Below are 21116 nucleotides of genomic sequence, written 5' to 3' on the forward strand. Positions count from 1 at the left end.
GCGACCCCTGAAGGGACAAGCGGTAGGAAATTGATGGATGGAAGTTGTTATGTTATTTGATTTATTTGGACTAATAAGCATCGATAATGGGCACCTGAGCCTGTATGTAACTGGTATCGAATCTCTACCAACATTTGCAGTATCGTGGTTAAACCAAAACAGGCCTCGTGCTGCCTTCACGTTCATCACTACTATGCATGCCGGAGTGTATGCAATTGCCAGAAACATAATTATTTCCAATCTCAAAAAGTCTAACATTTATAAATATAACACTTTTTAAATATGTTTATGTTAATAACTTTTTTTTTACTTTGTGGATTCAGCCCAAACTACTCGTGAGCACCAACGTATGATTTTTCCTATTGTTTTGAAGGCGGCATAAAGTGGAGCAAACCAAGGGGAATGTGTTGGGAGTTTTTCAGGAAACTATCAAATAACCTTCTAAATTACTCCAAAGTGTATTCATGTAGTCAGCTGTTGTAGACATTCCTTTCATTACAACTGCTGGTAAGTTTATTTGTTTTTTTATCTGCATTTCGTTCATGGGTGTCACATTTTTGTTTAGCTAGCGAAGAGTTTTCGGCCCCCGTAACCACGGTTGCCAGTTGAGACATCGGGGTTTGCTTCACAATTTCCCCGAAATCGGTGCTTCATTGACGGGGTAACAATATTCAAGCCGCGCTCTATGGGAACATAATTCACCTTTTCTTGCCAGAATGGAAACACTTCCAAAAATGTGTTTTTCTCGTCGGCTGCTGAGATTAAAATGAAATTGCTGCATTTTTGTTTTGCTGACTTGCTGTAATTTTTGTGTAGATTTGTCGACAATATGTATTTAGAAAGCTAAGCTAATAATGACCAACTTAAACAATAATAGCTCATTTGTATTTATTAGCCACACACTTTATAAACCTTGAGTAGTTTGTATTAATAAAAGAATAGCACAACGCATGCAATCGGTCACTTTTAATTAATACATTGTCAATTGTATTTTTTAGGGCTGTGAATCTTTGGGTGTCCCACGATTCGATTCAATATCGATTTTTTTAATACATAGGATTTCAGCAGGATCTACCCCAGTCTGCTGACATGCAAGCAGAGTAGTAGATTTTTGTAAAAAGCTTTTATAATTGTAAAGGACAATGTTTTATCAACTGATTGCAATAATGTAAATTTGTTTGAACTATTAAATTAACCAAAAATATGACTTATTTTATCTTTGTGAAAATATTGGACACAGTGTGTTATCAAGCTTATGAGATGCGATGCAAGTATAAGCCACTGTGACACTATTGTTCTTTTTTTTTAATTATAAATGTCTAATGATAATGTCAATGAGGGATTTTTAATCACTGCTATGTTGAAATTGTAACTAATATTGATACTGTTGTTGATCATATTCATTTTTGTTTCACTACTTTTGGTTTGTTCTGTGTCGTGTTTGCGTCTCCTCTCAATTGCTCTGTTTATTGCAGTTCTGAGTGTTGGTGGGTCGGGTTTGGTTTTGGGGGATTGCATTGTTATGGTATTGCTGTGTATTGTTTTGTTGGATTGATTAATTAAAGAATAAAAAACACAGTAAAAAATTTAAAAAAAATAAAAAATAAACCCAAAAAACTCGATTTTTAAAAAATGAGAATCGATTCTGAATCGCACAACGTGAGAATCGCGATTCGAATTCGAATAGATTTTTTTCCCACACCCCTAGTATAATTTTCAAGGGTAACTTTTTTTCATGACAAATACAAACGTAATATTATATGCGTATGCACTGGTCAATATACATCTACACATTTGCAAGCTGTTTTTATAATCATATTGAACTAAAATTATGGAATTACAGTAGTAAGAGCCATTTGAGTTACAAAGCAGGACTTGCAAACCTGCTGCGCGTTAAAGGAAAATGTACTTTTTTTAAAGTTTTACCTATTGGTCACAGTCCTTATGAGAGACAAGAACAGATATATTGTAGGTTTTTTTTGCATTCTAAAGATTTAAAAAACGCTCCTAAGATGTGGCTAGCAATGCAACTAATTGGAGCAATCCATTCTGCCTCTAAATCACTCTAAAATGCACTTAAAAAGCGCTAACTATTCTTAATTTACGTTCTGTTACCTGTATAATAACCAAGCTGTAGCGAAATTATCATTGTAAGAGTAAACACTGAGGAACTTTCTTATAGCGAAGTAACATCGCTTTGCGACTGCTTGCTACAGCATCAGCCGTAAACTCGCTTCTGCGTCAGAATGGCTTTTAAGGTTGTAATGTGATAGGACATAAATGTGTACTGAACAATCTTATTACAGTACCTGTAAAGTACTAGCCCACATGTCATGTATTGTTTGTACACAGCTCGACAGTGTATGTAGTTGTACTAACAAACAATATTATAGTCACTTACTCGATGGACAGTTGTCCGTTTGGTCAAGCTGGCCGTTGACGTTTCCAGTTGATTTTGGGTTGGTGGAAAAAAGTTTCTACCACTGCAGGGTTTGTTAGCACAGTTTTTTTCGTAGTGATGCAGTTTCTTTGAGCAGTGTCCTCCTCGTCAGATACAAAAAGCCTTTTCATTGATAAAACCATTGTGTATCACTCAGTGCAGCAGAGGCACTCCATTTCTGTCAGTGTAGCTTGGCACCAAGTTCAACATTTACACTGTGACCAAGTTATGCCAATCGTGACTCTCTCAGCTTCCGTCTGCTCCAACGTTTCACCCTCTCTTCGTGCTTGCTAAGCTTCTTTAACCAATATTTCATCCTCCGTATACTCAGGTTAAAAAAGATTAGGTTTTGAATCCAATTTTTTTTTTTTTAATAGCCTGTTACCAAGTCTGCCATGATTACAACACACACACACGTTTGTTGACGGAAGTCGGAAGAGCGTTGCTATGGGCAATAAAGGTGCCCAGGATAAAAGTTCTGGTAATGTTTAAAATGACCAAAATATGGTAAATATTGTACATAACACATATTTATTATGAACATGTAGGTTACTACATTATATGCATACTTACAGCATGTATAAAAAAAAACAATGATAGAAGGTTTTGAAGTTGTTTTAGAGGGCTTTGAAGGCAACATCCCATTAGCTGCATTTTGCAAACGTTGTTTATTTTTTATTTTTATGAACCTAAAAAAAAAATTCCGTCCAAGTGTTCTTGTCTCTCATAATGATTGTGAATGATATGCAAAATTCCCCCCAAAAAGTGCAGTTCCCTTTTAAGAAACCAGCAGGACAAAATGAGTCGTTATTTGCAGTCCTGTTTAAGAGTCTGTTTGATCACCGCTTTCAATCAGTGCAAAAGGCATTGCCAATGTGACATGTCTAACGCTTTAAGATATGATTAAATCATTAATCAGCCCTTTGAGACACTTGTAATTTAGGGCTATATAAATAAACATTGATTGATTGATTGATTGATAATTGATTTCTCTTAAATGTGTGCAATGTTTTATTGATGCACTGATATCCTAGTTGGAATGACAAGGTATGTTTATTTAGTAAACAGCAACTGAATTCTAAAAGAAGGAAGTAATTTCCCTTATTATATGTCCGTTATTACGTGTCCATTTCTTAACATGAAGATAGACGATGATGTCATCAAATCTCAAAAATAAAAGCTTGGCCGCAAAATGTCTAAGCCCCTGTTCTTCTAATTACAGTGATGTGGGATATAACACATCCAGTGGACTGATGGGGAAACTACACCCTCTGCTACTGCCATCACCCCCCTTGAGATGACCCCAGGATAGTTGGAACAGTAGGAATAACAGTAGGAATTCCATTATTTGGGCCAAAGCAAGCCTGTTGTTCACGTTGGAAAAGAAAGTATCCGTAAACTTCCAGTCTCCTCTCACAATGCTGATGTTGATGTGCCTGCTGGCGCTGTGGGCAGGGAGCTGCAGTGCTCACAGCCTCTTCACCTGCGAGCCGATTGAGGTTCATCGCTGTATGGGGCTGTCTTACAACATGACTTTCTTTCCCAACATGATGGAGCACTATGATCAGGATGTCGCCGCCAGTAAAATGGAGGTGAGTTGTTCTAAAACAAAAAACAACAGTAAGTCAATCAACATGCTGAGATCACCTGAGATACCCTGACTTCTCACATAGCATAATTTTAGACAGTGTTGCTTGGGACTTGAGACGTTTAAGTTTTTTTACTACAAAAACCCAAAACCAGTGAAGTTGGCACGTTCTGTAATTCGTAAATAAAAACAGAATACAATGATTTGCAAATCTTTTTCAACTTATATTAAATTAAATAAACTGCGAAGACAAGATATTTTATGTTTGAACTGAGAAATGTGTTTTGTTTTTTGCAAATAATCATTAACCACTTTGCATCAGTCCATCTTGGATGAGCTCGGGCCCAGCGAAGCCAGCAGCGTTTCTGAGTGTTGTTGATAAATGGCTTTCGCTTTGCATAGTAGAGTTTTTGCATTTACAGATGTAGCGACAAACTGTAGTTACTGACAGTGGTTTTCGGAAGTGTTCCTGAGCCCATGTGGTGATATCCTTTACACACTGATGTCGCTTTTTGATGCAGTACCGCCTGAGGGATCAAAGGTCCGTAATATCATCGCTTACGTGCAGTGATTTCTTTAAATTGTCTGAACCCTTTGATGATATTACGGACCGTAGATGGTAAAATCCCTAAATACCTTGCAATAGCTCGTTGACAAATGTTGTTCTTAAACAGTTCGACAATTTGCTCACGCGTTTGTTCACAAAGTGGTGACCCTTGCCCCATCCTTGTTTGTGAATGACTGAGCATTGCATGGAAGCTGCTTTTATACCCAATCATGGCACCCACCTGTTCCCAATTAGCCTGTTCACCTGTGGGATGTTCCAAATAAGTGTTTGATGAGCATTCCTCAACTTTCTCAGTCTTTTTTGCCACCACGTGTGCCAGGTTTTTTGAAACATGTTGCAGGCATCAAATTCCAAATGAGCTAATATTTGCAAAAAATAACAAAGTTTTCCAGTTCAAACATTAAATATATTGTCTTTGCAGTCTATGTATTAGAATATAGGTTGAAAAGGATTTGCAAATCATTGTATTCTGTTTTTATTTACGATTTACACAACCTGCCAACTTCACTGGTTTTGGGTATTGTAAAACAGTCTTGTTCATGATGTGTATATGTATTTTTTAGCTCTCATAGTTGTTAGATTAAAACCGCAAATCAGAGACATGTCTGTGTTCCCATGGCACTCGCGTATCGACTCCTTTGCACTGATGCATGATCCATAATGCTGGATCGTTAGCCGACAAGCTACCACCATGACAGTCAATTAGCACGCAAGAGATGGCATAGTCCATGGGGTAAAAAGGAACCGTGGGTATACACTTTAGCACGGTCACTGAACACACACAAGCTTTAGTCAGTGAATTATTCATATGGAAACATGCACCACTTCAATTTGTGTATGTAGTAGTGGGCTTTAAAAAAAAAAAGGTGTTACTGTACTTGAAGCAAATGACGTTAAAAGAACAGAAGATATGTAGTGATGTATATATCGATCATTTCCGAATACCAAATACTTTTATTGCTGTCATTAACTTAAGCTTATAATATTTGTTTAATTGAGTTTTGGAAAAGTTCAGTTTACTTGACTTTTATAAAACTCTTCATCTTCACAGAGCCGCAACACAACACCAGCAGACACTATGTTGCATATTGTGCCCATATTGTACAAGCACATACTAACTGCTTGTCTTCCTGGTCTTGTCCAAAAGTGTGTTTTTAAATATTAAAACGGTCTACTCTTCTCAACGTTTACGTATACAGTGTTAGTACCTCAACTTACGAGTAATTTAAGGTAAGAGCTGATTATCTGCATTTTGTCATTCTTTAAATTGTGAGCATAATTTTCAGTTACGAGCCCAACCCGCCACCGGTTGAAGTAGAATTTGTCACAAGGTTGTGCCATTTGAGCCTTAAATACTTTTATATATTGTTCAACGTGGCTGTTAATGCTTCGTTTACACAAAAAACAAACATAGTTTTGATTAGACAGTTGAAGTGTGTGTTTTGAGCGCAATCCTTCCCTCCATCCACCGGACCTGAGAATGTTAGTGTGAAGGAGAAGAAGCGGATGACCAAATCAGAGAAACAAACCATTAAAAACATGTCACCCCGGTTAGCAGCCTAGTACATCCAAACAACAGACATGTATCCATAAAAATATTGAGAAGCCGCAGATGCTGTGTTTGACGTGTTTCAGTTTGTTCTGTCTCAGTCCTGATTCAAACTGGACAGTCGAGCATTACATTTGGTAAACGTACATACATATTGTTTCTTGTCAAGTCTGACCTTTCCGGTTCGTCACTCACATATGTCCGTGTGCAAGATAAACAACACTTTTCTAGTTCCTATTGTTACACAACACAAAAGCAGCCTGTAGGAAACAGCTGAAAAAGTATGCTCCTCAATGTAAATAGTTAACAATATTGTTACATTATTTTATAAAACTACTGTAGTTGTTTGTAGTACATACTATTGTAATGTTCTACAAACAATATGTCTTAGCTCTGTAGTGGTCATAAGTTGAGATACCACTGCATTTGTATTGAAAATGAAGAATTAATGATTAGGGGGTAATGTGTTGCTGCTTGTCACAATGAGTGTACATTTAACTGCTGAAGCATTATTAAGCTTAATATTGTGAGTGGACTCAGTCGGGGAGAAACTGAGATGTACTGTACCACAGCTTCTCATTACACTTTGGTCTGTCCTCAGTGTTTTACTCTGCCATTAATATAATTGTTCTTGTTCAAGTTCACTGTGGAACATTACAAGTACATAGCATTGTGAATATAGTTTCATAATTGATTAAATAAAGCTTCTCTTTGCTGGCTTTGGTAAGACATACATTATTTTCTTTACCAGTTGCATCATGTGTTGTGACCTTCCCTAAGGCTAGAGGTTTAGGTTACACATGTCATGTTAGAGCATCAAGCATGAACAGTTACGTGCTGAGGTAATCTTTTGTGTGGCGTCTGGCAAAGGTAAGGGATTCTGATTTCACAGCAACTTTGGCCACAGGCAACTTCATCAACTTTGTTGTGTGGACTCTTTGATTTGTGCAGGAAGGGGATGGCCATGCCCAGAGCCACACAAAGCCTTTGGTGCATTCCACAAAGACTACACACACACTCTGTTAATCACTCACTAACTTCCTCTCCTGTACACAATCTTATAGAAACTATACAATGTCATGTTACACAATCCATCTGAGAAATCAATTTTAGTCTGTGCCAAGACAGTCACAAATATTTATGTTTCCTCTTTAAGCCCATGGCCCAAAATTCCACAAGCATTCCAGAAAGGGAATGGAATCAGTCAGTGTGTTTACATGCACTGGAAAAAAGAACTAATGCATGGATTTGGTTAAAACCAGCTTTTTAAAAATACATGTTACACCTTAATCAGATTGTTTTCAACGTCATTGACATGTAATATAATCCATACTGTTTTCAAACAGTCAAAGCCAGTCATCACAATATATGTAATAAACTATTTATATGAGAAGCGTTTAATTTAGCTTCTTATAGCCTTTGATTCATAGTTTAAAGTAGTGGCAACAGGAATACAAAACAAGTGCAGTCAGTTATTTTTTTGGGCCTTTGAACCATAATCCAAGAGTAAATTAATTTTACATGCAGGCTGTCATACAATTAAAATATTTAATGGCAATTACGGTAATTGCTTTTTGTCATAGTCAACATATCAATAATTATCAATAACTTATCAATAGTACCGTATTTTTCGGAGTATAAGTCGCTCCGGAGTATAAGTCGCACCGGCCGAAAATGCATAATAAAGAAGGAAAAAAAAATATATAAGTCGCGCTGGAGTATAAGTCGCATTTTTTGGGGAAATGTATTTGATAAAACCCAACACCAAGAATAGACATTTGAAAGGCAATTTAAAATAAATAAAGAATAGTGAACAACAGGCTGAATAAGTGTACGTTATATGATGCATAAATAACCAACTGAGAACGTGCCTGGTATGTTAACGTAACATATTATGGTAAGAGTTATTCAAATAACTATAACATATAGAACATGCTATACGTTTACCAAACAATCTGTCACTCCTAATCGCTAAATCTGATGAAATCTTATACCTCTAGTCTCTTACGTGAATGAGCTAAATAATATTATTTGATATTTTACGGTAATGTGTTAATAATTTCACACATAAGTCGCTCCTGAGTATAAGTCGCACCCCCGGCCAAACTATGAAAAAAACTGCGACTTATAGTCCGCAAAATACGGTACGTGCTTTGTAGAGGTAATTTAAAAAAAAAAAATCGATTCACATCGAATCGTGATTCTTACTTATTCTGATTGTACTTTGATTCATAGTTTTTGAGAACCCATTTTTAAAAAGATGTGTTTTTTTAGGTAATCTCTGCGCTTAATCAATGCGTGTACATCATACGTCAGCAGCCATGAAGAGCTTTTGTAACTTGTAACCTATTTTGAAAAGGTTTTATCACAATTTTTTATACCAAATAATATATTGCGAGAATGGGTTTGAATCGTATTGAATCGAGATTTGATTCTAAATTGAAACAGCACACCAAGAATCGGACACAAATCAAAAAGATTGTTGTTAGATTACCATCCCTAGTCTACCTCGTTAAAATATACACCCAACATGGGGCTGGACAATTAGATTTTTGCCAATGTTTGTTTATTAAACATTATGCTTTTTTTAAAAAGCTCAACACAAAATGGACACAAACACTTTTTTACAGACGCAAACACATTTTCCACCTGGGGTCTAATCCAGTCTTTTACTACTTTATCTTTCTCCCATTATGAAATATATACCGGTGTATAAAAAAATGCAACCTGCTACTTACAAACTTTGCAAGTGACTTTAGAAAAAAACAAGCCCAAAGTCGTGTGTAATAAGTGCACTTGGCAACTTTGTGCTGTTAGCAGCTAGAATCTCCAGTGATAACTCGACTCACTGCGACAGTGGATTGGAAATAACTTTGGTCTTGTGGAGAGAGCAACTTGCATGGGCTTCAGAGTTATACTTATCATTCAATATTTATTTTCTTTGTCCATTTCAGCTCTTTATTCACTCCTGTGACTCAACCTCTGGTGGTTCGCCACTGCGTTTCCACCGCTACGGTATGGACTGAGCGTCATCGGGCAATTAAAAAAGATTGTGCTGTTGAAGGAAACTTTCCTTAACTCTTTATTATGGCATTAACCTTGACAGCCCTAATTAAAACATTAACGTCACTGCACGTAAAAGCTACAGAAAGCTATGTTATATTTATTGACAAGTTGGCTCTGAGCTGTAACAGTAAATTTGGTGTGTCGCTATATACAGTAACAGAAGGATTATTTAAGGCTTTCAACTAGGAAAAGTTGCATCAACCCATCCTTTTGACTAGTTTAATTATCAGGTGAACAAGCATTACTACCAGCTGTTGATGCTAACTAACCCCATTATAGCAGTTTGTACTTTTCAGCTAACTGAGAAAGAGTTCTTGACTTTGGGTCAAGCACAATGGTGCTTACTGTCAGAGTTTGCATACAAGGTTCCCAGAGATGTGGACTTGCTGCCAGACTGGATTTCAGCATGGAGAGAAAAAAGTAGTTATTTAATAGCAGGCCGTGTTGGAGTTGGTCTTGTGTTTGTTATGATTATAAATATTATCAGTGGACAGGTCCGTGGTAATGATTTATGCGTTCCCGATTATATTAAATAGTCCAAGTGTTATGATATTAGTTAAGCTGGTGATGATCTTTGACAAATATATTGTAGTCCACCAACCAATCACAAGTGTGGTGTTATCCTTGGCTTCTTTGCCTGGCATCCGCACATTCATTTCCCACCAACTATATGGCAACAGAAGAATATGGATTCCAGCCAGTGAATCGTTCCTTTGTGTGCTGTTGTGTAGCTTAGCAAAATAATAGAACAATTTTACTTTTGAGCTGTGTCCTCAACCTTTCTCTCATCACTATGCAACATAGGAGATACAAGTTAGATGTGTCATTAATGGTGTGAAAAATGAAATGCAGAAAATGTCCTGTCTTTTTGTTTTTGGGTCCGCTTTTGGCTGCCTTTTAATTATAGACAACATGTAAGTTAACTAGGTAGGTAATGTACCGCAACATATATGTTACAGTATTGTTGTGGAATGTCATCTCTGTTTGACAGTGAAATCATTGCATCCTGATGTCAGTCATTTTACATTTGAAATCAAAAACTTATGACGGTTTCTGTCCTTTGCTTTGGGTCCTTTAGTCTATTTGCCCCTCGTTGGTGTTTTACATGAGCCATTTTTCTGAATCGCAACTCTCCACAGTTTGCCGCCACACAGATCATGGCACCCACATCATTGCTCTCATGTGCGCTCTATTGCTTCAGGCGTGCGTGAACTAAATCCATGTATTTTAATTTCTGGCCAATTTTAGTGGTTCGGATCTATACATTTTTTTTTCGTTACAGTCATTACATGATTAATCAAAGCAACATAATAAAAAATCAAAGCTTTTTTTCTAGTCGAATTCATCAAAAAAATGTTGACTAATTGTTGTAGCTTTAGCAAGACATAGCTGCATCTTGTTGACAAGAGCAATTTTGGAGACTCATGTCAAGAGTCTCCAAAAGTATTTTCTCTAGAATTAAATGTTTGCTAAATATAGTAACAGATATAGCGACAAAGTGCGCTGCTCTGTCTTCTTATTCTCTGGCAGACCAAGTGTGTGAGAAATGTGTCTGTAACTAGGGATGTAATGATAAACGTTATTCATATTAACTGTGGTAAAACTCCAGATGGTTAGTATTACCATTTTAAAAGAAAGTTATCGAAAAATCATGATTAATAACTGTACTTTGATAAACTCACGGACCGACTAGTGCTGGCTTGCTAGTTTAAATGCTAACATGAATAAAGTATTTCAGGTTGAAAGATTTCAGTGTGTGTTCAGTACTTTTTAAGGACATTCCACAATACTGTGATAATAATGATAAATGGTAAAATGTTGGTCATAATAACCGTGATATAAAATGTTCACATAGTTACATCCCTAATTGTAATGACAAGCTGCATTCGCAGACAGTCCTGTTATGATGTGTTTATGAGCAAGATCAATCAAAATTTTGCGTTTTTACGATTTTTAATCTGTTCATGTGAGAGAGAATTTTTGTATTTATGAATTTGTTTATATATACTTCTGGACTGTTTGAGTCATCAACAACATTTACATTCAGATGCTAACTAAAGAACCATAAGAAAAACACATCTGTGGCTTTTCCCCTATACAGCTAATTAATTTAAACAGCCATTGCAAGAAAAAAGTACAGGAGGTCAGTAAAGGCTTGGTGTGACTTGATGTGATTGGTAGAAAACAATAAAATGTTCACTTTCTGTGTTACACGTGTGGAGGACAACACTTTCTTGTGTCGTATACATTTATATTTTTTTATTTTTATTGTATGTTTTTCACTTCGGTCGCAACTTCAGCCATATGCTTTTACTGCGCAAATTGTGGACTACAGTTTTCAAATATGTTACAATGCAAAATAGACCAAGAAGAAATGTGTAATGTAAAACGCACTATGTATCATGTTCGGGTTTGGTCAAAATCCGTTGCTAACAATGTAACAAAGTTATTTTGAACATAATTTCATTGTTCTCGTTGCAGCCATTTGTGCCCTTGGCAAATCTTCACTGTTCTCCAAATGTCCACCACTTCCTGTGCCAAGCCTTTTTCCCAGCATGCACGGAGGAGAACACAGTGCTTCTCCCATGTCGAGAGGAGTGTGAGGCTGTTCTATCCGGTTGTCAGGAGGACATCCGAGTTTTCGGTATCATCTGGCCTCCAGAGCTACAGTGCAACAAGTAAGTAACAACCACAGCAGTCATGCGAAACGTGATGATCAGTCCAAATAAATGTGTATTTTATTTCTTCAGACTTGACTCATGTGGCTTTCTGGGTGGTTCCAATCTACCTGCAACCACCCCAATGAGCTCCACATCTGCTAAGAGAGACCTGGGCTTTTGGTGTCCGCTGCAGTTGAAAACTAAACCTGGCTATGGTGCATCGTTCTTGGGCGCTCAGGATTGTGCTCCGCCTTGTTCCAATATGTATTTCAAACCCCATGACATTGAATTTGCCAAAAACTTAATTGGCGTTTGCTCTATCATCTGCTTGGCTGCCACTCTCTTCACCTTCCTTACGTTCCTCATTGATGTCAAACGCTTCCGCTACCCTGAGCGTCCCATAATCTTCTACGCCGTCTGCTACAGCTTTGTGTCGCTTATGTACTTCATTGGCTTCCTGCTGGGTAACAATGCAGCCTGCAGCACGCCGTCCCATCCTGCCGGCGTGGATACCGTCGTCTTAGGTTCTCAGAGCAAAGGCTGCACTCTGTTTTTTATGTTCCTGTACTTCTTCTCAATGGCTGGCATCGTCTGGTGGGTCATACTCACCATCACTTGGTTCCTGGCAGCTGGGCCTAAATGGAGCTGTGAGGCTATAGAGAAGAAAGCGGTAAGATTGTGTTGAAAACGGATGAAAAGATGTGTTGACAGGAGCAGAAATTAATTAGAGGGTTGAAATGTGCTCAAAACGCTTCAAGGGGAACGATGCAAGCTCTTTAAAGGCATTGTGTGTGTTCTGTCTTTTTAGGTGTGGTTCCACTCTGCTGCCTGGGGGATCCCCGGTGCCCTAACAGTCATGCTGCTAGCCCTGAACAAGGTTGAAGGCGACAACATTAGCGGGGTTTGCTTTGTGGGACTGTACGATCTGGATGCCCTGCGCTACTTTGTTATCGCTCCCGTGTGCGTGGGCGTCATCGTCGGGCTCTTCCTCATCCTCGCCGGCATCGTTTCTCTGAACCATGTGCGACAGGTTATCCAGCACGACGAGCGCAACCAGGAGAAGCTCAAGAAGTTCATGATCCGCATCGGTGTGTTCAGCTGCCTCTACTTGGTCCCGCTGGTCACCCTGTTAGCATGCTACTCTTACGAACAGAGTTACCGCAGCACATGGGAGAACACGTGGATCAACGATCGATGCCAGGAATACAGCATCCCCTGTTCGTACAAGGTAACTATATTACCGTTACACTGGACGTGTTGGAAAAAACTGAGCGAAAAGGCAAATTGTAGAACATTTTCTTAGAAAATTGCTTGTTGTTGATTAGACTCCTAAAAACAGATGATCTAGTCTCTAAATTGTTTTTGCCTTGATTACTCAAGACCACAGGTGACAAATCTTTTGTTGTTTTTCTATAAAGCCAAAGCAAAGCAGAGCAAAAGAGCAAAGAGGCACAGTTCAAGACAAAACACCATTTGTTGTTTTCAATAGTCAAAAGGTGTGAAGGAAAGGACTGAATTGTCATTTTGAACGATGATTATGTAGTTGCAAGCTATGCCGAAAGGCAAACTGATTCTTGTACTGCTTTTCTTTGCTTAAAACGGGTGTCCATACTTTTTCCACCAAGGGCCGCATATTGAAAAATGAAAGAATGCTAACCCCAATTCTATGTTCATTGGTATATGCTAAACTATTTGGAAAAAAAGACATTATTATCTTTGTTTTTGTGTTATATACAAACCCTGTTTCCATATGAGTTGGGAAATTGTGTTAGATGTAAATATAAACGGAATACAATGATTTGCAAATCCTTTTCAACCCATATTCAATTGAATGCACTACAAAGACAAGATATTTGATGTTCAAACTCAGAAACTTTTTTTTTTTTTTGCAAATAATAATTAACTAAAAGAATTTCATGGCTGCAACACGTGCCAAAGTAGTTGGGAAAGGGCATGTTCACCACTGTGTTACATGGCCTTTCCTTTTAGCAACACTCAGTAAACGTTTGGGAACTGAGGAGACAGATTTTTTAAGCTTCTCAGGTGGAATTCTTTCCCATTCTTGCTTGATGTACAGCTTAAGTTGTTCAACAGTCCGGGGGTCTCCGTTGTGGTATTTTAGGCTTCATAATGCGCCACACATTTTCAATGGGAGACAGGTCTGGACTACAGGCAGGCCAGTCTAGTACCCGCACTCTTTTACTATGAAGCCACGTTGATGTAACACGTGGCTTGGCATTGTCTTGCTGAAATAAGTAGGGGCGTCCATGGTAACGTTGCTTGGATGGCAACATATGTTGCTCCAAAACCTGTATGTACCTTTCAGCATTAATGGTGCCTTCACAGATGTGTAAGTTACACATGTCTTGGGCACTAATACACTCCCATACCATCACAGATGCTGGCTTTTCAACTTTGCGCCTATAACACCCCAGATGGTTCTTTTCCTCTTTGGTCCTGAGGACACGACGTCCACAGTTTCCAAAAACAATTTGAAATGTGGACTCGTCAGACCACAGAACACTTTTCCACTTTGTATCAGTCCATCTTAGATGAGCTCAGGCCCAGCGAAGCCGACGGCGTTTCTGGGTGTTGTTGATAAACGGTTTTCGCCTTGCATAGGAGAGTTTTAACTTGCAATTACAGATGTAGCGACCAACTGTAGCTACTGACAGTGGGTTTCTGAAGTGTTCCTGAGCCTATGTGGTGATATCCTTTACACACTGATGTCGCTTGTTGATGCAGTACAGCCTGAGGGATTGAAGGTCACAGGCTTAGCTGCTTACGTGCAGTGATTTCTCCAGATTCTCTGAACCCTTTGATGATATTACGGACCGTAGATGGTGAAATCCCTAAATTCCTTGCAATAGCTGGTTGAGAAAGGTTTTTCTTAAACTGTTCAACAATTTGCTCACGCATTTGTTGACAAAGTGGTGACCCTCGCCCCATCCTTGTTTGTGAATGACTGCGCATTTCATGGAATCTACTTTTATACCCAATCATGGCACCCACCTGTTCCCAATTTGCCTGTTCACCTGTGGGATGTTCCAAATAACTGTTTGATGAGCATTCCTCAACTTTATCAGTATTTATTGCCACCTTTCCCAATTTCTTTGTCACGTGTTGCTGGCATCAAATTCTAAAGTTAATGATTATTTGCAAAAAAAAAAAAGTTTATCAGTTTGAACATCAAATATGTTGTCTTTGTAGCATATTCAACTGAATATGGGTTGAAAATGATTTGCAAATCATTGTATTCCGTTTATATTTACATCTAACACAATTTCCCAACTCATATGGAAACGGGGTTTGTATGACAAAGCAAGTAGTTGTTAGTGTTAACACAAAAACATCAAAGTCCTCATCTTCTGTGTCCAAAATGAACAGCTGGGCAAGTTCTCCATCAAACACGCCAGATTCCCTCTCCTCATTTTCAAAGTCAGTCTCGTTGCCCATTAGCATAGCAAGCTAGCACAACAGTAAAAGCCGACTTTTCTTGCCCCGTTGTGCGTATCGATTCGCTACCGTGCTGGTCCCCTTCTTCTCCACTGTGCTTCACCTGGATGTCGAAAGTGAGCGGCACCTCGTCCATGTTGGTGATGTGTTTGTCTGCAATTTTTTTTATTTACAACGCACATAGCAGCACTATATGCTCACTGGGGGCGTGCCTTTAGCGTCCCCTCTCACCTGAAACCTTCACCCTATAACGGCCGCATGCTGTCCTCAGTCACGTCCGCTTTTCCTCCATATAAACAGTGTGCCAGCCCAGTCATATAACATCTATGGCTTTTTGAACTCAGTGCACACACAACAACCTAACTGGATTCGATAAGAGATTCGATAAGGAATCGGTTCGATAAGAGGATTCGATAATGGGCTCGAACTCGATCATTTCTTAAAGAACATCATCCATATTTGTGCGTATGCACCAAATGGCAGTTCGTTCTCTGGGACCCTGGAGGGAGTGTTGCAGGGCGTCCCCCCCGGGTACTCCGTCATTCTACTGGGTGACTTCCACGGCCACGTTGGCAGCGACAGCGAAACCTGGAGGGGCGTGATTGGGAAGAACGATTATCGACTTTGTAGTCGTTTCATCAGATATGCAACCGCCTGTCTTGCACACTCCGGTGAAGAGAAGGGCCGAGCTGTCAACTGATCACCACGTGGTGGTGAGTTGGATCAGGTGGCACAAATGTTTAGTGAGGGTAAGCTGGGAGCGTTTGGCAGAGGCTCCCGCCCGCCAGATCTTCAACTCGCACCTCCGGCAGAGCTTCAACAGCATTCCGAAGAAGGTGGGGGACATTGAGTCCGAATGGGCCGTGTTCCGTACCTCCATTGCTGCTGTTGCTGATCAAGGCTGTGGTCGCAAGGCGGTTGGTGCCTGTCATGGCGGCAACCCCTGAACCCGATGGTGGACACCAGAGATAAAGGGGCCCATCAAGCTGAAGAAGGAGTCCTAATGCTTGTGGGACTCCCAAAGCAGCTGACAGGTACCGACAGGCCAAGCGAGCCGCGGCCTCGGCGGTAGCGGAAAGAAAAACTTGGGCATGGGAGGAGTTTGGAGAGACCATGAAGCAGGATAATTGGTCGGCCTCAATGAGATTTTGGCAAACCATCCAACGCCTCAGGAGGGGGAAGCAGTACCCAGTCCACACTGTGTATAGTGGGGCGGAAACCTACTGACCACTACTGGGGATATAGTTGGGCGGTGGAAGGAATACTTTGAGGATCTCCTTAATCTTACAGACGCATCCTGCTTAGAGGAGTCTGAGGTCACAAATGCAGATCAAAATCAATCAATCAAAATCAATCAATCAAAAAACTCCCCGGTGGCAAGGCCCTAGGAGAGGACGAGATTCGCCCCGAATACCTCAAGGCTATGGATGTTGTGGGACTGTCGTGGCTGACACGTCTCTTCAACATAGCGTGGACGTCTGGGGCAGTACCTCTGGATTGGCAGATCGGGGTGGTGGTCCTCCTTTTCAAGAAGGGGGACAGGAGGGTGTGTTCCAATTATAGAGGGATCACACCTCTCAGCCTCCCGTGGAAAGTCTATTCCAGGATGCTGGAGAGGAGAGTTTGGCTGTTAGTTGAGCCTCGGATTCAGGAAGAACAATGTGGTTTTCGTCCTGGTCGTGGAATACAGGACAAGATTTATACCCTCGCTAGGGTACTGGAGTAGGCATGGGAGTTTGCTCAACCAGTCCACATGTGTTTTGTGGATTTGGAAAAGGCATTCAATCGTGTCCCTTGCGATGTCCTGTGGGGGGTGCTCCAGGGGTATGGGGTCCAGAGTCCGTTGCTACGGGCCATTCGGTCCCTGTACAAGCGGAGCAGGAGTCTGGTTGGCATTGCCGGTTGTAAGTCAGACATGTTCCCAGTGGACGTTGTACTCCGCCAGGGCTGCCCTTTGTCACCGGTCCTGTTCATTATCTTTATGGACAGAATTTGTAGGCGCAGTCATGGTGTGGAGGTTTTCCAGTTTGGTGGCCAGAGGATTGCCTCTCTGCTGTTTGCAGATGATGTGGTCCTGTTGGCTTCATCAGGCTAGGATCTTCAGCGTTCATTGGGGAGGTTTGCAGCCGAGTGTGAAGCTGCTTGGATGAGGATCAGCACCTCAAAATCTGAGGCCATAGTTCTCAGTCGGAAAAGGGTGGGATGCAACCCCCACTGAGGTTCTGCTTAAAGTGGAGGAGTTTGAGTATCTCGGGGTCTTGTTCACTAGTGAGTGAAGAATAGACCGCAAGATTGACAGACAGATTGGTGCAGCGTCGGCAGTGTTGCAGTCACTGTATCGGTCTGTTTTGGCAGAAGGCGAAGCTCTCGATTTACCGGTCATTCTACGTTCCTACCCTCACCGTAGCTTAATTTTTAGGCACTTTTTTAGAGAATTTAGACTAATTAATGCTGTATGCTTAAAGCATTTGACAGAAAGTCAAGTTAAACCAAGAGAAAATACAACTGTCTGTTGTCAAGCCCCTGTTACCATGGATGCTATTGCTTCTATAAATAGAATCCCCTTAAGGATTGACTGTAAAGCTAACAAACGGAAACAACACCTAACACACACTACATCTGTCCACCACTTGAGTTCTGCTAATATACACATAATCAATTAATACTTTCTCAGACAACAGTGCACAAGCGTCCAGACCTTTCTCTGTTCTTGGTCAAGTACTTGATGACCCTGGTGGTTGGAATATCGGCAGTGTTCTGGGTCAGCAGCAAAAAGACCTGCTCCGAGTGGGCCTACTTCTTCAACAGGACTCGCAAAAGAGAGTGAGGGCATTTGTTTTGCCAAATTTTCTACCAATGAAGACATTGTATGTTTTTGTCTCACCGTCACATGTCCTGTGACCTACAGTCCAATCAGCGAGAGCCGCCGGGTGCTCCAGGAGTCCTGTGAGTTCTTCCTCAAGCATAACAGCCGTGTCCAGCACAAGAAGAAGCACTATAAGTCAACCTCCCACAAGCTCAAGGTTGTCTCCAAATCAATGGGCACTAGCACCGGCGCCGCACCAAACGTTGCTTCCACTGGCGGAGCTAATCAAGGAGCAAACTTACCTCTGGGAAATCATGAGCATCCCGCCCAAGGCTCTGTGAGGGCGCACCTGGACAAAGGCACCTCTAGCCGAAGCTCCAAGCACAATGACAAGGAGCGGGAAGGGGGAGAAAGACGTAGCAAAGGGGGGAGCTCAGGCAAGATCAGCAGCCCTTCTGAGAGTTTACACAGCAGAGTACCAGATGCAAGGTAAGACTAACCATGATTTTAGCATTTATCCTCTTGGTGAGCATATTTATTTTTACAGTACACGTTTTAAGTCATTTCTTGTCTGAAGCCTCTGAAGTCAGACACAATTTAGGAAGGAAAGGGAAATAAATCCTGTCTACAATCAATGGTTTTCCATGATAATATTTTTAACTGTTCAGGACATTTTCAAACGAACATTTGTGACATCTGTCAACTGTCATATAATGTTTTTAATACAATGGAACCTCGATTTCGGAACCTAATTGGTTCTTGAACATCATTCATAAATAGAAAAGGTTTTCTATTAAAGCAAATTTCATAAGCTCAGTTACAGCTGTTTTTATTACCAAATATGTGTTATATGTGTTTTATGTTGCACGATTGCACCAAGAAAAATTCCTAGTTTGTGAACCCGTTCTCAAACAATGGCAATAAAACTATTCTGATTCTGATTCTGATTCTGATAAAAAATGTAAACATGAATAATGGCTTTCAGCCCTAACAAAAGACCAAAATGTTAGTAAAAATTGCTATACATTACTGTATATCAAACAAACATAACAAGGGGGTGATACATCAGCTTTCTATTGAAAACAAAGCTAAAAACAATTGGCTAAACTGTCCTCATTTTCAGTCGCCCTGCCGACACGCACACACATGGTCACTAGTCCTGTGTTGCACTCAGAATTTGAAATCACAAAACTCTATCTTCAACAGCCAAGTCGCTACAATAATTGGAAATAAAAAATAAAATCCACTTTACATGGTTGGTTAATGTTCTTTGCGTGCAGCAGAAAGGAGGGGGCTGGGCAGTATTGACAACGCTGTGGATACTTTCTGAATGCTTCAAACCACACATTGCTTCTCTTTTGCTTTCTTTAGAGTTAGACTTAGATTGAGCTTGCAAAACTTAAACAAGGCTAAGAAAAACACACAAAAAGCACACAAAGTAGCACAGTAGTTAACAGCAGCACTGCTCTGTTGACTGAATGAGCACCGGAGATTGATTAGCTCGCCCACAATGGATGCACTGACGAGCACAAAATGGCTACACTGCAGGCCGCAATGAGTGGATGAAACATTTGTACACTAAGACAAGGTTTGTACACCAAAGCATATTTTTCTAATTAAATTGAAAAGTGGAGGGGTTCGTAAATCAGGGTTCCACTGTAGAATTGGGGGTTAAATCACCAAAAATGATTCCCGGGCGTGGCACCGCTGCTGCTCACTGCTCCCCTCACCTCCCAGGGGGTGATCAAGGGGATGGGTCAAATGCAGAGGACAAATTTCACCACACCTAGTGTGTGTGTGACAATCATTGGTACTTTAACTTTTACTTTATTAAGTTACTGTAGCCCTAACTTTTTCCTATATGATATTTGGATACCACTAGAGTCTCACTGTACTGCTTTGGATATGAGTCAACTGACTTTAGTAACTTCCATGAATGTATAATATAATTTTATTCTGGTCATGTTATTTGTGTTTTACGCTCCTTATTAAAGTTATTTATTGTATGTTCACTGAACGTACGCTGAGTTCTCAAGCAATAGGCCCACATGCATGTCAGCTGTCCATCCCTCCATCCATTTTAGTAATTAAAATAAGTGAAATAAATAAGACTACTACTACTTCATTCTGTATCTTCAGAGCTCATGCAGCCCCTCAGCTGTAACCTATTACGTGTGAACAAATCTTACATGTCCATGGAATAACTAACGTCTGATGCATCCTGGCCGGTTTAGGATGACTCCAAAGAGCGAGCCGTCAGACGCCAGACCAGTTCCCATCGTACAACAGCATCCAGCTTCAAGCTCCCAAGACTGCACCCACCAGCAGGTGCCCGAGGTGTCCGAGGAGAGCAAGGACACAAAAGACAGTAACTGCTGAGACGCTGGTCTACCAGAATGTTCGAGTACACTGACAGCAGGCTTTACAGTTCTGTCTTTCGACCCTGATTGTATTGCTTTAGTTTGGTTGTAGGCACTGAATGTCCATATCAGCAATGTGATATTTAGCTCCTTAGGAGTTTTTGTTTTAAATAAGGAGGAGTCATACTTCACCAAGCTTTTACTAGTACAGCTGCATGCCAACTACTATAAATCGCATTGATGCATTATGGGAAGCTCAATGAAAATATTTATGTGGATATTATATTTTCTTAAGCAGGATTTAGTCACTACACTGGGTATTTTAGTATGTGAGGTCATGATGTTTCCTAACCGTCAGTATGAGTGAAGTGTCCTTTTGGGTTTTCTTTTTATATGTCTTCCTCAAAGAGGGTTTGCCTCCAAACCTCATTAAGTAATGTGCATACTCTCACTTTTTTAAAGTAGACATTTAGATCATGTTATCGTCTTTTACAATGTTTTCTTAAGCAGTGTCATAATAAATAAATGATAAATGGGTTATACTTGTATAGCGCTTTTCTACCTTCAAGGTACTCAAAGCGCTTTGACAGTATTTCCACATTTACCCATTCACACACTGATGG

The 21116-nt window shown here is 40.2% G+C and overlaps 1 protein-coding gene across 1 annotated transcript; it reads left to right on the plus strand.

The window, feature by feature from the left end:
* Nucleotides 1–353: 353 nt before the first annotated feature.
* LOC133660297 (frizzled-6-like) lies at nucleotides 354–20513 on the plus strand. Its single transcript, XM_062063639.1, has 8 exons — nucleotides 354–507; nucleotides 3663–4032; nucleotides 11693–11889; nucleotides 11962–12541; nucleotides 12680–13099; nucleotides 18002–18150; nucleotides 18236–18622; nucleotides 20368–20513. Exons 2-8 carry the CDS (start codon nucleotides 3859–3861, stop codon nucleotides 20510–20512), a joined length of 2052 nt encoding a protein of 683 aa, XP_061919623.1. The 5' UTR covers nucleotides 354–507; nucleotides 3663–3858; the 3' UTR covers nucleotide 20513.
* Nucleotides 20514–21116: the final 603 nt, after the last annotated feature.

Source organism: Entelurus aequoreus, linkage group LG11 (genome assembly GCF_033978785.1).
Source record: "Entelurus aequoreus isolate RoL-2023_Sb linkage group LG11, RoL_Eaeq_v1.1, whole genome shotgun sequence".
NCBI classification, from domain to species: Eukaryota; Metazoa; Chordata; class Actinopteri; order Syngnathiformes; family Syngnathidae; genus Entelurus; species Entelurus aequoreus.